Source organism: Tasmannia lanceolata, unplaced genomic scaffold (genome assembly GCF_043159265.1).
Source record: "Tasmannia lanceolata isolate RefF3 unplaced genomic scaffold, GAP_Taslan_0.1 ptg000012l, whole genome shotgun sequence".
NCBI classification, from domain to species: domain Eukaryota; kingdom Viridiplantae; phylum Streptophyta; class Magnoliopsida; order Canellales; family Winteraceae; genus Tasmannia; species Tasmannia lanceolata.
In genome coordinates, this window is record NW_027518689.1 from 34,968,901 (window position 1) to 34,985,008 (window position 16,108).

The 16,108-nt window shown below is 38.2% G+C and overlaps 1 protein-coding gene across 1 annotated transcript; it reads right to left on the minus strand.

Annotated features, from left to right (window-relative positions):
* PSI-P (photosystem I P subunit) lies at positions 1 to 8,512 on the minus strand. Its single transcript, XM_077392220.1, has 6 exons — positions 8,254 to 8,512; positions 7,666 to 7,835; positions 2,041 to 2,127; positions 1,882 to 1,944; positions 892 to 929; positions 1 to 246 (listed from the first exon to the last, which is right to left on the minus strand). The coding sequence occupies exons 1-6, from the start codon at positions 8,417 to 8,419 to the stop codon at positions 189 to 191; spliced, it is 582 nt and encodes a 193-aa protein (XP_077248335.1). The 5' UTR covers positions 8,420 to 8,512; the 3' UTR covers positions 1 to 188.
* Between the last annotated feature and the right edge of the window lie 7,596 nt (positions 8,513 to 16,108).

Consider the following 16,108-nt stretch of genomic DNA (forward strand, 5'->3'; position numbering starts at 1 on the left):
TTGAAGATAAAGGAGGATATGGGTTTTCTATTTTTGCTCCGAGTTAGAAATCTATTTGAATTTTTGAGCAAAAATATGCAAAGATTACAATTTCTTCATTATTCTTGGAAAATAGCTACTCCATAACAAGACAGTTCACCTCATTATAACAACTTCTCTTGATGATAATCATAATGATAGATGCTCAATTAACTGCTTCCAAGTATGTCATTGTAAGTGTCTTTGATTTTCTGAATCAAAGCTTCCCTGCAGCATCATTAACAATTCATTAAAATTATTATGTGAACTTAAAAAGGAAGAGGGACATTCACACATATAAACATTAAACTAGGAGAAATTACTCCCCTTTACGTGTATCCCAGTAATCAAAAACCTCTTGTAGTAATGAGTTTTCAAGAGAGAAGGGGAAAAAAGAGAAAACAAAAAGAACCTGTAAGATAGGTTTTTCTAGGCTACTGATATTAGCACTACCGTGTTTTAATAATTGCACAAACTCAGCTTGTCTTTTCTATTTTAATCGGCTTCTGAGAGCTTTTTGGGAAATGTAATAACCTCTGACGTCTGTTTAAATAATTAAAGACGAGATGAGTTAATGCAATTATTAAAATATGGTAGTGGCAATATCAGGAGCTTTTCATGGACCAATGGGGGTGCCCTTGCTGCTGTCTATTGCAAGGGTGGCCTTCAGTTTAGCATTCCTCACATAGACTGTTGGATCAAATATCAAGGGCTGTAATTTTGACATACCGCCCACATGGGACTTCTTGACGGTCACGCACCATATAATTTCTCAGTTTGTATGTTATCTTGTATAAAATTTTAGAGGTCCGCCCCCGGGCTACATTTATTTATAGGTTAAAAACAAACGTGGAAAATGTTCGTTATGCTTACCTCTCAGGCTGAAAAATTAGATTTCGATAAGCAAACCACTGCAAAGAGACAAAATCACGACCATTAATATCAGTATAGGCCAAAGTTGAGAAACAAATACTTCTAATATCTTTTAGATTAGGGGTGCAACATGGGTCAATATTCTAGGGATGTTTGTTTTGCGTACAATGAAGCCAAGAATACGATTCTATGGAACCTTTCGATCCCACTAACACCAGAAAATACTGTGAGCATAACTCGAGCTATATATATGAGTTCGAGTTGCACTAACATTTATTGAGGCTGTTCACTATATAGGAATAGCGGGCCGGAGTTTATTTTATCCTTGGATAGACTTGTTATTCGTTGTCCATGTCCACATTTGTTCTTAGATAATATATTGCTAGAACAAAATTGGGAAACAACGGACAAGATCTATCAATATAAATTTATCCAAGCAGAACATGAAATCCCAAGAACAACTTATCCAAGGATTTCTAGCTCTGTGTTGAACAGCTCCGTTGGGTTTAATGAGATCCTCCTTCCATTTTAATGTCACAAAGGGATCCCTATTCCTGCTGTATCATCCACAAACAAAACAACGTCTTTGAGAATTCAATATCATTTTGGACTGGATTTGGGCCAAAGATTGAAGTCCTTTGAGCCAACCACTGTTTGGGCCAGTCTTGAGCTAAGTTACTAACATAAGGCCCTTGATCCAACCATGACCTAAGGCCCTGTTTGTTTTGGATTTTGATAATCGATTTTGAATCCAAAACTGATTATTGGACTCAAAATTGAATATAATTTCAAGCCCAATAATCAGTTTTGGACTGAAAATCGATTCTCAAAACCCAAAAAAGTGCCTAAAATGTCAAAGCAAATGGAGTCCACTTACGACTGTTCAATCAAGATCCAATGATGAAAAGGGTTTAATAGAATAGTTTTGCTATTGATGTTAGACATGAGATCAACTTCCCATTTTATATGCAAAGTTGCTTTTCAACTTACTCCTGTATAACCAATTCCCACGAGTTCAAGAACGCCTGGGACTAAAGGAAGCCTATCAATTGACTGCAACCAAAAACCATGTTTAATGCTTTCTCAATAAAAAATAGGAGATGGAGTATGGGAAAACAAGCAGCTGTATAAGGCATTGCTTTTACTCACTGAGATCATTCCTGACGAGACCCAAAGCCCCAGGAATCCGGCCACTCCGAGGGAAGTCACTGCATATTTATCGTCGACTTTGTCCCACTGTCCCACCACCAGGTATCACTGGTTAGTATTGTGATATGTGCAAGTTAATAGTGTATACTGGGGTTATTTATTATCTAGTTATTATATAGTGGCTATGTGTTTTACAGTTATGGGGTTAGTTATTGGTGATGTGTCTTGTAAGTGGGTAGATGGACTTGTGATGTGTCATTCTCTTTTACTTGTATTTAAGTAGTTGTAATTGAATGAAAGGGGAAGAAGAAGAGAATTTTTACAGCAAAGTAAACTTTGTTTTGAGGAGAGTTATGGTTCCTCTTGAATTGAGCCATTAAGAGGTCCGGTTGCCTTGAATCAACCTCTCTTCCTGCTCTTTTCTATTTTCTTTTTTGTTAATTTGTGTTACAGCAATGGTTTTAAATTTCGACCGAAATCCAAAATTTTGGGTTTCGGTGGAGATTGAAACCGAAATGGCACATACCCAAAATGTGTCATTATTTCGTACGAAATTTCGGTTGACATTTCGTTATTTACGAAATTTCGTGCCAAATTTTAGGGATTTCGACCAATTATTTCAATTTTTTAATTATTTAATAATTATCCCGAAATTTCAAGGATTTTGACCAAAATTTCAGGGATTTCGATAACGAATAAAATATTCTTTTTATTAGGCCGTCAGATTTCAAGCGAAAATTGGGGATTTCGAGCGATGGTGGGTCCAAAACCGGTACCGAAACTGAAATTTAAAACCTTGGTCACAGCGGCACGTAACATATTGAGAGAGAGAGAGAGAGAGAGAGAGAGAGAGAGAGAGAGAGAGAGAGAGAGGCATTTCTCTGTTGGGAAGTTGCCTAGTCATACCCTTAAATAACTAGATTAGCAAATTTTGTTGAAGCCAAAATAAGAAAGAAAATGAGCCCTTCTTTACTGAAATACCCCAAATGCCCTTGGAACTTAACCTTCTAAGAAGTGTATTTTCATCCAAGCCCAACAATAGTGAATTTGAGAATTTAAAAGGGGCAACTAAGTCAATTTATTAGGTTAAGTATAACTTAAAACATAAATACTAATAATGCCTAGTCTTCTTTTTCCTGGAAAGAAACCCTAAACCAAAGAGGAGATCATTTCGGACGCCAGAGAGATCGATCTGAGGTAAGGAACTAGTTTAGAGTACGATTTTTGTGTTAACCTCCTTGATTGCATGTAGAAAGGGAGAATATAGTACTTTCCAAAACAAGTTCCTCTCCCCTTTGGTTTTTGTTCTTGGTGTTCTCTTCTTTCTTTGAGTTCTATAGTACAAATATCATTTTCCTCAACAAAATAATAGGGAGTTGATAGACATCTCTTAGTTTTAAACTTCCCTCATTGTCTATTTATAGCTTGTTGGGAATTGAAAAGGCTAAGAAGATTAATTTAAAACAGGAAGTGGGTGCCGATATAAGAACTTGTGGGGTGAGAAAACTAGTTCCAAAGAAGAGATGGGAAATGATATATCCGCCCCTTTTGGTCACTAGGAACACCCCCTGTCAGTGTATCAATGACTAAAGAAGGGCTGTTGTACTTATGTCAGAAGAATTCAATACCCCTGATTGCCACAAACACTGACAGAGGGTGTTCCTGGTGATCAAAAGGGGCGGATATATCACTTCCCTATGAGATTTGCTAGCGTCTATCACTTTTCAGCAGATTTTGTCTTCATTCATGAGGTGGCTGGTCTCACATGCAACAGATCATCCGCGAAATATCTTCCAATGGTTGCTAGCAAATCCCCTCATAATAAGAATACGGGGTTTGGTATAGACACCATTGAAATGAGGCATGACACCAATGCCAGTTTGAACTATCAATAATAAGACACAGCGAAAAAAATGCCTAACTTCCTAATCCTTAATAACAAAAATGATATTAAATAATAATAAAGGGAAATGATTTTAGCACTCCACTGTTTGTATAGGCAGCGAAAGCTGCTTGTCTTTTAGTGTTTAAAGGGCTCTTAAAAGGTTATATACAGTTCCCAAAAAGCTCTGACAATGCCAATTAAAAACAAAAAAAACAGACTACTTTCGCTACCTATCAAAATAATGGAGTGCTAAAATCATTTCCCATAATAACTTCTAATAAATAATACTAGGGAGTTCTAATGCGACACCCTATTTTTTGTCAGTTTCACCCCGTTACTAGGGCTGGCAACGGGGCGGGTTGGGGCCGGATGTTGGGGTCCCCTACTCCTTCCCCTATGCGGGGAATTTTCCCCCTCCCCTTCCCCTCCCCACTGCGGGGATGGTGGGGAATCCCCCTCCTCACGGGGAATATCTAATCCCCATCCCCTCCCCTTCCCCGCCCCGTATCATTCGGGGACAATCACTTTACTTTCTCACTTTACTTTGTTAAATGTTAGGTTTAAAACTAAAGATTTGCTAGGGACAATCATTTCAGGCATGTTGCGGCTTGGCTGTTGCATGTGAGAGTAGCCACACAACCCACATAGGCTAAGATTTTGTCTTATTCATTTTATTAACATGGGGACAAAGGTGGTTGCTCTCAGATTCATTTAATTGATCAATAGTCCCTAGCAGATCCCTAAATCCCAATCCCACTTGCCAAAAAGTATTGTACGTGTAACACCATAGGAAGATCCAAACCGTCCATTTGATGGGCACACCATAGGCATAGGATGATCCAAACCTGCCACTTGATGGGCACATTGTAGGATAATCCAAACTGTCCATTTGATGGGCCACAACGTAAATAGGTTGTGGCCCAAAAATCATTTCCATAGGATAATCCCAACCCTCTGATCTATAGAGGAATTGCATATTATGGTACCTTCTATAGATCGGAGGGTTGCAATCATCCTATGGAAATGATTTTTGGGCCGCAATCTATTTACGCTGTGGCCCATCAAATGGACGGTTTGGATGATCTATGGTGTGGCCTGTAAAGTACTTTTAAATTGTAGCCTATCAAATGGACGGTTTGGATCATCCTATGGTGTAGCCCATACATTACTTTTTGAAAAATAATTGACTATACGAGCGCACACCATATAAAATCTCATCACTAATAAGAGAGACGTTGCCTTTATTTGGGGGAGGGAGATTTTCAAAAAATTTAATGTTGCCTTACAGTGATGGTTCGATGGAGAGATTTTAGGGATTTCTAAGGGTAATATACTAATATAATGAGGGACAATGCCCAATGGATTATGGGTAAAAGAAAACAAAAAAGCTATTTCATGGACAAAACTGTACTAATGGAAATTATGAAATTTTTGGGGGAATCTTGTAGATATGTTTTGATCCAAGGGGTTCTAGTAGTTTTCCCAAAAAAAAAAACACTTAAAAAAATACAAGAAAAAAATGGCACTAATGCGGGGCGGGGCTGAGCGGGGCGAACACCATCCCCTTCTCCGCACCGGGGAATTTTTTAAATCCCCTTCCCCACTCAAATCGGGGAATCCCCTCCCCAAACGGGTAGGGGCGGGGCGGGGCGGATCCCCGCTTTTGCGGGTGAAATTGCCAGCCCTACCCGTTGCTTTCCCATAAACTCCTTCACAGGATGACACAATTCCCCATAATGGGGTGGAACGCAAGAAAGGCTTAAAACAGAGAGCTGGGTGGATACAAAATTAAAAATCACCTCCCCTTAACGTTATTCGTTGTTTTAAACAAGGTATAAAATTTCGGTTTCGGTATTGTTTCTGACCATGAAATTTCAAAATAAATTTCGGTCGAAATCTGGTACAAAAAAAAACAATATTTTATTCATTATTAAATTTGGGTAGAAATTTCGGTGAAATATTAAATTAATATTAAAAAAACAGATTTTTTGTGTCATATTTCGGAAAAACCGAAATTTTGGATTTCGGTCAAAATTTAAAACCATGGTTTTAAAGGCAAAGAAAAACGTTAAAGGGCGTGAATTTATTCTTTAGCAGTGAACCATTCTCACATAAACCGTTAGAGTGGGGGGTTTTATCCGTTTAAGGGTTTTTTGCAAAGAAGTCTTCTGCTCTGCTTTATTTGCAAAAAGAGTCTTCTAGTTTGACCATTTGCAAACAGAGTCATCACATTTGAGTGAATTTTGCAAATCAAGTCATGCCATCAATTTGTGACCAAAATACCCATGCTAGATTTTTTAACTGATGGAAGAGCAAAATTTAATACATAAAGATTACATGGAAAAAGGACTAAAATCCTAGGGGTGCAACTTGGGTTGGGCTGAACCCAAACTCGTGGATTCAACCCGACTTTGGCTCACGTTGGGTCGGGTTGGGTTAGGGTTGGGAAAAGCCAACCGGATTTAATTTCCGGCTGGGTTAGGGTTGAGGCCTTATCAACCTGACCCAAACCGGACCTCTGTCTTCTAATTTTATCTAGATTTTCTTTGGGTTATTGTGTTATTTTATTTGGCCCAAGGAGGACCCAAACAACACCGACTCAACCCGACCCAATTTCGGGTTAGATGGGTTGGGTTAGGGTTGAGAGATTTAGAGGCGGTTGGGTTAGGGTTGACCATCCTTAACCCGAGGCTCAGGATGGGTTGGGTTAGGGTTGAGGGAAAGCCATTTCGGGTTTTGTTAGGGTTGGCCTCTACTCGATCCAACCTGAGTGGCACCCCTACAAAATACCTGCGAAGCTCAGTGATATGTTTTGACTTGACTGAGATAGCGTGGGTACCACCAACTCAACTCAAACCCATGAATTGAGTGGGACCCACCATTTTGCATCATGTTTTGATGGGGTAGGTCTCACGATCTCGATTCTCCATCAGAGCCCATGTATAGGGTGGGGCCCACCATTTCACACCTCATGTTTTGCGGGGGTGGCCCGTTGTTTTTACATCCATGCATTGCATGGTCTAAGAATGCTAGTATATTTTCACACCCTTGACTCAAAAGAGGGTATTGTGATATTTTTACCAGGTCATTTTTGTTTTTTCACATATAAGGACATTTTGGTCTTTATGAGCAAAAAAATTCAAGTGTGGGTATTTTGGTCACAAAGATGGCATGACCTGATTTGTAAAATTTGATGACTATATTTGCAAATTATCAAACTAGAAGAAACTTTTTGCAAATAAAGCAAAGTATAAGTCTTCTTTTGCATAAACCATAATAATAATAATAATAATAATAATAATAATAAGAGGAAAGTGTTTCTGAGCTCAAGCTCAGATAAGCTTATATGAGCTCGAGCTCAAAAACTCATGTGGATCCACATTTTTGGGGTGATCCAAAGCAATCATAAGGCCCTTATATGGAAGGGTGTGTACCAAAAATCAGGTGTGGTTAGGATCATCCTAACCCATCCAAAATTGGAGGGAAAATTGGACAGATACTGATTCTCCACGGATCTGCGCAATTTTCCCTTTACTTTTGGAATGGTTAGGATATCCTAACCACCTGGTTTTTTGTACACACCCAATCTATGAAAGTGCCTTTCAAATGAATGGTTTAGATTACCCAAAAATGTGGGCCCACATGAGTTTCTGAGTTCGAGCTTAGATAAGCTTATCTGAACTTGAGCTTAGCAGTTTCCTCTAATAATAATAATAATAATAATAATAATAAATCCTTACCGCTGCCTGTATGGTTTTGACAATTTCTGGAAGTTCTGTGTCACCTTCAGCTTGCACAGTGTTAACAATTTCTGAAACTTCTGTTTCAACTTCAACCTGCGTACCTGCAGCGGCCTTGATTTGTGATTCTCCGGTGGCCATTGCTATGACATTCCGGGCAATCTTCCTGCCTGAAATAACAAAGTTGAAATGCAAACAAATTCACGAGTCTGAAAGTTCAGTTCTCACAGATTTTTCTGCTAAAATCAAGAAAACAATACTTGTATTTGGGTCTTAGCCCTTACTCATATACGTCACAATTCTCGTATCAGAGTTCTTTAAGAAAATTTGGGCTTATTACAAAATAAAAAGAAAAGAAAACCCAATAATTCCAAAGGCTACTGATATCCGCACTACCATGTTTTGATAATTGCACTAAATCACCTTGTCTTTTATCTTTAATCGGCTGTGAAAGTTAACACAATTATCAGAAATAAAAAGAGAAGGTGAACTAGTGCAATTATCAAAACGTGGTCTTGCCAATATCAATGAACTTCCCATAAAACCAGTGTGCTAATCAATGTTAGGAAAAAATGTTTCAAGACTTACAATAAGCAGTGGCCTTCCAAGTCTCTCGATTTTGCTGGCGATTTTGAGGCGCTACCGGCGGGAGGGTGACGGAATACGGTGGAGATACTGGCGGCGGGCGAGGGGCCTTGCCGTCGATCAGAGTTGAAGAAGAGGAGAGAGAAATAGTGGTCGAGGTTGAGGCCATGGTTCTATGAGCTTTAGGATTTACTAACTCTGGGATTTCTTATGTTTCTATGTTTCTATGTTTCTCTCTTTCTCACACACTTGCCTCGAAAAAGAAGAGGATTATATGGCTTCACATTCTTCAAGTCTAGCGTTGGATGACCACTCGTTCCTTCCATTTGGATAGTGATACTGACTTGGTAGGCTGGAGAGCTTTCTCATTGGATGTGTTGCACCAGTTGGGGTCCACTATTTTGTGGGGAGCTCTTTATCCATTTTTCGAAAAGAATGGACCGGACGGTCCGATGGATCTAAACTTAATGATAGGAGTTGCGGAAGATCGTAAACTTAACTGATAGCCACAAAATCGAATGGAGTGCCTAGGTTCGGATAGAGGGCGGGAATGTACCTCTCGTTTTTTTTGTTTATTTATATGCTTTAGGGGATTTGAATTTGGATTTTTAAATTTAAATCCGGTGTTTGGCAAGCGTTTTTGAAGTTCGGATTTGGATTTGAGCAAGATTCACCTTAATTCCAAATTCTTCAAGTTAGTATAAAACTTTTTATTTATAAATCCGTTTTTTGCAGGAGGGTTTTTTTTAACATTTTCAAAGAGGTTATTTATAAATCCAAATTCGGTGATTAAGGGGTATACATGACTAGAATACCCGCGTCATGGAAAATGACTGAAATACCCCAATATCAGGTGAAAATAACCAAAATACCCGAGTCGTGGAAAATGACTAAAATGCCCTTATCAAATAAAATGATTAAAATACCCATATAAGGTAAAATGACCAGAATACCAATGAGTTATGGAAAATAATTGAAATACCCCCATATCAAGTAAAACTAACTACCCCTGAGTCATGAAAAACAACTGCAATACCGTCATGATATAAAAATGATCAAAATACACTTTATCACGTAAAAAATGACCAGAATACCCTTGCGTCATGGGAAATGACCGAAATACCCCTTCATAGTGTCAAAATGACCAAAATACCCCTGCATCTTGGCAAAGCCTAGACTACCCATATTACATAAAAATGATTAAAATACCCTCATATAGGATAAAAATGACTAGAATACCACAGGGCATCGAAATAGCAGCAAAATGACCAAATTATCACTAGTCATGGAAAATGACTCAAATACCCTATGACATAAAAATGATACAAATAGTGCATATCTGGTAAAAACGACAAGAATAACCTTGAGTCATGGAAAATGATAGAAATACCCCTTATGTCGGGTAAAATGACTAAAATACCTTTGAGTCATGGAAAATGACTTACATACCCCCATGATATAAAAAATGATCAAAATACTTAATAACAGGTAAAAGTGATCAGAATACATGTAATATAGATGAGTGTGAGAAGAGAGAGATTGAGAGAAATTAACAGCTGGATAACCAGCTGTCATGAATAGCTTAAAGGCTGATAAATATAAACTTAAAAAATACAAAGAAAATCAAATGAAATCAAGAAAATTAGAGAGAAAAATAGAGGGAAGAAAAGCTGGGAGATTTTGATGAAACCCATGAGTAAAATATAAAGTTTTTGCAATATTAAGATCAAAGGAATCAAGGAGCAGAAGATAAAGTGGAAGAAAATCCGAAGGGAAACAAGAAATTTGTGTACAAAAATGGTAGTTTCGGCTTTAAATTGAACTTTCTTGTTTCTAAACTTTTTCGGCCATATTTGGCCGGAAAATTTAACATGAAAGTTGGAGAACTTTTTCCGTAGATCCAAATTGATATAAGATTTGAGAGATTTGGTTAAATTTTTAGTGAGTTATGTTAATTTTAAAATTCTACAGAAAAGAGGTTTAAAATGGTGTTTTTCATATTTTCTGGCCACCTCCGGCGAGAGGTCACTGGAGGACTAAACATAAAAGTTTTAGATAATAATAAATTGAATATTTTTCATGCTTATGTTATGTTCTAAATCTGTGTGTAAAGAGTTACACTAATTTTAATTTTTCAGCGAAATTTGAAACCCTCTTTCATTTAATCCGATCAAAAATGTGTTTTTCCAGCCATCTCCGACGGGAGTTCGCTGAGTGACCAACATGAAAATTGTAGTACCTGATGAAAGGACCAACTTTCATGTTGTGATCTTTGTTAAAAAATCTTTGTGTATAAAGAGATATAGCATGTGAAAGTTTTCTGCAAGCCTTGAAACCCTCTTTAAAAATTAGGAGAATGTAATTTTATTTTTTTCGTTCATCTCTGGCGAGAATTTCGCTAGAGTGACAAACATGAGAGTTGCAGTTTTAGTAAATGGATCAACTTTCATGTTTAGAAGATTTTGAGATTCCTTTTATAGGAAAAGATATGAAAGACTGATTTTTCTTTGACTAGGGTGAATGGTTTGAAAATTAGGGGACAAGAATTAGGGGACAAGTTTTGTGGTAATTATTATGCATTAAGGTGATTCAGAATCAGAAAGGAAGAAGAATAAGGGGAAAGCGAAAGTGTTCTTAGGTGAATAATTCAGCACAGTTATAGCATTATCCCTGCATGCGCATGAAAAGATTATTTTTGTAAAAAATTGCATTGTTTTCCATACTTTTGGCTATATATATTATGTTTTGAGATGTGCTTTAAAACTCTTGGATGTGTAAAAAATTTAGTTACAAAGTCAACAATTCAGTGTTTCTCGTATCTGGCTCATGAAAAGTTGCACAATATTAGTAAGCTTGCAAATGAGATATAAATATGTTGGTCAATGGAGGTAGAAAAAAATATATTGACCGTGTATAAATAATATGCTTTCTACCTACCTGATCTGCAGCGATAGTTTATTGCCTTCTGTTTCATGAGCATCTATGTGTGAACTATAGTTATACATTATGACTTTGATAGTATATTTCGTAAATCTGTTAGTCATACACAACGATAGATTTGAGTTAAAATGCTTTGATAACTATTATTTTCAAACTTGTATTGGACATGTTACATATGTGCGTTATTTACTCGCTCGTTCTAGGAACTAATGTGGATTAAACAACATTTTTCAAACTCATTATGGGGTCCACATTGGATGTTTTTGGCTTGGGATGTGATATATTCAGCTCCATTTCTTCCATTATGGGCCACCGCCTCTATCTACAACCATTTGTACACTACTAGGGGGTGATCCAGGGTTAAATTGCAAGGCAATTTTGCAGAAAGCCATTTCGCAACTCATTTTTGCAGGAGAAAACAGCCACACAAGCTCACCTTTTAAGAGATTTTGTCTAATTCATTTAATTCATGTGAGGTGGCTGTTTTCTACTGCGAAAGGGAGCTGCAAAATGGCTTTCCTCGAAATTGCCTAGCAAATCCCATATGATTGTAATGTATTACTTCTTTGTCAAAAATTGAGATTGACAATTCAGTGCAAGTTTATAAACATGGAATGCTGTGGTGTAGGGGCGAGCTACAAGACCAATTATCCATGTCAACACACCCCACAACAGATCATGTGTAGTTTGGCGTTTGAGAAATCAATAAAGAAGAAAGAAAAGAATAAAAGTTGACAACGCCAGAAAAGCATACTTATTTCATTACTTCATTGGTTCATTCCTCAAAAGATAAAGTAGATGATGGAAATATACTTCATGCATTACTTCATTGTGTTACAGTTTTGAGTGGGGGCCTGCCTAGGTATGGACCATGGACTAGGTGAGACCCAGCCTGGTGTTTGCATGGGACAGGTTAGAAGGGCCTAGCCTAACGCATTGCATCATGATATTTTAGCATATAGGTTAGGTACCTACATAGGCAGGCCCCCTCTAAGGACCGTAACACATTGGTTCATTCCCCAAAGGATAAAGTAGATTGAATTCTACTTCTAAGTTATAGAAGACCAACAGCAATTTTGATTTCAAAACAAAAGTTTTGGTAAAAATCAACCTTCACAGATTGTAACATGCTCGTCCTTTATCCTTGGTGATTAGAACAGCCTCCAAACGATTTTGGCCTCTTTGAATTTTCGCCAAAACTGAGAACTCAGGGCCAAAGGGAGTTTCCCATCCATTTCCCACCCTCACTAACGATGGGCATATATAGATTCATCCAAAATGCTTTCTCATAGTTCCAATCTCAATCTTCTCCTTCCTCATACCATACCAACATGGCTTCGACTCTGAACCAATCCAAATACGCAAACGAAGAAACACAAGAAGAAGAATCATCATTCATGTTCGCCATGCAATTGACGAGCGGTTCTATACTCCCCATGGTTTTAAAGGCAGTGATAGAGCTGGAGGTACTAGAAATCATAGCCAAAGCGGGCTCAGGTGCGAAACTCTCCCCTTCCCAGATCGGCCTCCCCACCCAAAACCCAGATGCCTCCACCATGCTCGATAGAATTCTTCGCCTCTTGGCCAGCTACTCAATCCTTACATGCTCTGTTGTCACCCACAGCGATGGCCAAATTCAGAGACTATGGTTTGGCTCCCGTCCCCAAATTCCTCGTTCGGAATCAAGAGAGCGGCTCCGTAGGCCCTCTACTGGTTATGAACAATGACAAGGTCTTAATGGAGAGCTGGTATGTTGAGACACAGTGAAACAACCAATAACTCCAAAAGCTTATGCCGTTACAGTTGGTGTTATTTAATCATTGAGAAATTATATGAGGAAAGGGTGTACAAACATGAAAAGGTGGTACGATGGAATCATCGTACCACCCCTTGATATTGGAGGGTTAGGATCATCCTATGGAAATGATTTTTAGGGCAGTACATATACAGATCGGAGGGTTAGGATCATCCTATGGAAATGATTTTTGGGGCACAACCTATTTAAGTTCTGGTTTAATAGATGGACGGTTTGGATCATCATATGGAGTGGGCCGTACCAAACTTTCCAAACTTCACGTGTTTTCACGGCCACCCATCATATAATTTCTCATATAATCAATATATGTGAGTAGAAATATTTCGACCCATTTTAGTGGGACCCAGAACTTGGAATCTTCGATCACTTTGAAATCCCTGCTGAAATCCCTGTTTGAGGAGTCACAGGCATTCCTAGAGTGACCAACAATCCCATGGACTTTCCCAGAATAACCCGTAGTCCCAGATATTCCCAGAGTGACCAACAATCCCGCACGACTAACCCCCCAAGGAGGTGGATTACATGTCTCAAGGTCTGTAGGTTGGTGTAGCAAAGAGCCTCATTTACGCTATATTACTTATCACATGCAATTAGCATAGCTAGTTGATATGTGCAATAAACTCAAATACTTTGAAGGGAACAACATAGCTTGGTATCATATTTGATGGACATTGTACTTATGTACAACTAGTAGGATATGCTGATGCCAATTATATAGGAGGCTAGAATGAGAGGAGGTCTTCTGTGTATTTATATTAGATAGTAGGTGAACCTATATCATAGAAGGCTATGTTTCACTCTACGAATTTTCCCCCTACACTGGAGGCAGAATACATGACCCCAAGAGAAAGTGTGAAACTACGAACGAAGCTATTTGGTTGATCAGATTGGTTATGAGCTCAAGGAAAGAGGTATTTTGATATTAAAGCAAGACAATACAAGATAAGAGAGATAGAAGTATTCACTTAAAGAAAATAGATACAAATATTAATGCAACAAATATATTGACTAAGCTGATTATAACGACTAAGTTCAAGTGTTGACTTGGCCAATATAAGCAGATATTAATGATTGGCAGTGACCCCATCGAGGAGCTACGAAGACGTGTTCTTGAGAGTACACAATATAGTTGATATTCATATGATTGTGAAACAAGCCAAAATGGATATTTTTGGGGTTGTCTCATTTATCATGTCTCTTAAAATCACCTAGTTTTATTAGGTTAAGTTATAGGGTTTTGGTCGAAAGCCAAAATGGAAAACGAAGAGGAGAGGTGCTTTAAGTTTTCTAAACACCTAACATATAAAACTCTCTACTTAAGACTAACAACCGAAACGACGCACATGAATACGATGTTTCTCTTCGAAAAAGAGGAAATAGGAACGTCAAGAAACATGGGCCACTTAAGATGGTGTGAGTGGGGAGCATGAAAAGCTCCTAAAAATTTGGAAAAAGAAAAACCAGTACTAAACTAGTGGACAACCCGTGGGCGTCAGAAGAAACTTACTTTTAAAAATATATGACAGTGAAAATTTGTTTGCTTATATAGTATTTCTAAATCACCTTTTAGGCGTGGAATTGGTTTTTTTTCTAACAGATTTCTTTGAAAGAGACTCGATCATCCTTAGCGATCATCCTTATATAGCCACAGACCTCGATCACTTAAAAGATGATCACGTTTAGGGTGAATAAAGTTGCTTCTAGCATTCATAAAAACACTCACACTACAAGAAAAAAAGGCATTCACCGACGTTCGTCATGTTGAACGTCCCTAATAATAGTACATGCACCGACGTTCACCAAAGGAGCGACGGTGAAGGCTTTTTCCGCGCGACTAAGCCACTCGCGCCCAAAAAAATATGCTTAATAATTTACCTACGTTCCTAGAACGTCATTGAAAGTGATTATTCACGACGTTTTCTAATTATAACATCGTTAAATGCCTATTTAATTAGAAGAGGAATTACAGACTTTCTTGAGCGTCGCTGATTATTCACCGACGTGATTTTTGAACGTCGGTGAGGGCAAAGATAATGAAACCCTCGCGCGCGGGAAAACATTATTTCTATTGGGTTAACCTTTTTCATCATTTTCATCGACATAAGATAGTAGATATTTTTCTCTGGCGCGAAACCTTATTTCGCTCTGTCCTCTCTGGCGCGAACAAAAGCTAGGGTTTCCTTCTTCCTTTCTCTTGTCGTCGCTGCCAAGAAACTTAGCCGCCATCGCCACTGGTTTCAAGGTAGGGTTTGTTTTCTGAAGAGGAAGAAGAAGAATGGGTTTGGGTTTCGATTTATGGTTGTTTTGAAGAACAAAAACAGGGAGGATTCATCAAGGAGGAGCTCCATTGTCTCAGCCTCCATCATCTCTCAAATCTCGTTTTTTGGGAGGGTTTTGGAGGTCTCTACGTAAAAACGGTACCCTCTCTCTCTCTCTCTCTCTCTCTCTCTCTCTCTCTCATACACACACACACACACACTCACACTCACGCTTCTTTATAAATAGATTAATTTCATGGAGGATTCAGTTTGATATTTGGGGCTTTTTTCATGGATTTTTGGGGTTTTTTTCATGGTAATATGATAATGTTTTTTTTGGGTTTTCATGAGATTTTATTTTGGGGTTTTCGTGGGTAGCGAATCCAAGGCTTTGCCTTCATTTTTTTTCCTTTGAGTGGACTTTTTTTAATGGAATGTGGAAGTATATGTTGAATGTCATCTGTAAAAGTTGTTCTGCTATTACTTGTTTGATTTTGTTTGATTGCATAGCTACTTTCTGTTTGTCTTATTCATGCATGTTCCATTATTTGTAGCATCTGTTATGGTTTTGTAAGGGGCGTTTGGATACGTGGATTTTGGAATCCTGGATTTCTTCAAAATTGTAGCTAAGAGACGAGAAGAAGCGGATCAGTTGTCGTTCTTGACTCATTTTTGACTTCTTGCCTTTCTTCCCGTCAGCTACAGAGAAGCATATCCTCCCATATTTTCAGGTTTTAGAAATCTTAGGATGCAGGAAAGATTTTTAAAACCTGATTTTCTCACTTAAAATCCATGAAACGCTGCCACGACAGCGGCAGCAGCTTGATCATGAACCCTCTTTTAC

Coding starts and splice junctions, on each gene's coding strand:
- PSI-P (XM_077392220.1), bottom strand. CDS start 8,419: ATGGCCTCAACCTCGACCACTATTTCTCTCTCCTCTTCTTCAACTCTG. Junction 7,836..8,253: donor TTGGAAGGCCACTGCTTATT/GTAAGTCTTGAA, acceptor TTGTTATTTCAG/GCAGGAAGATTGCCCGGAAT. Junction 1,945..2,040: donor TCTCGTCAGGAATGATCTCA/GTGAGTAAAAGC, acceptor TTTTGGTTGCAG/TCAATTGATAGGCTTCCTTT.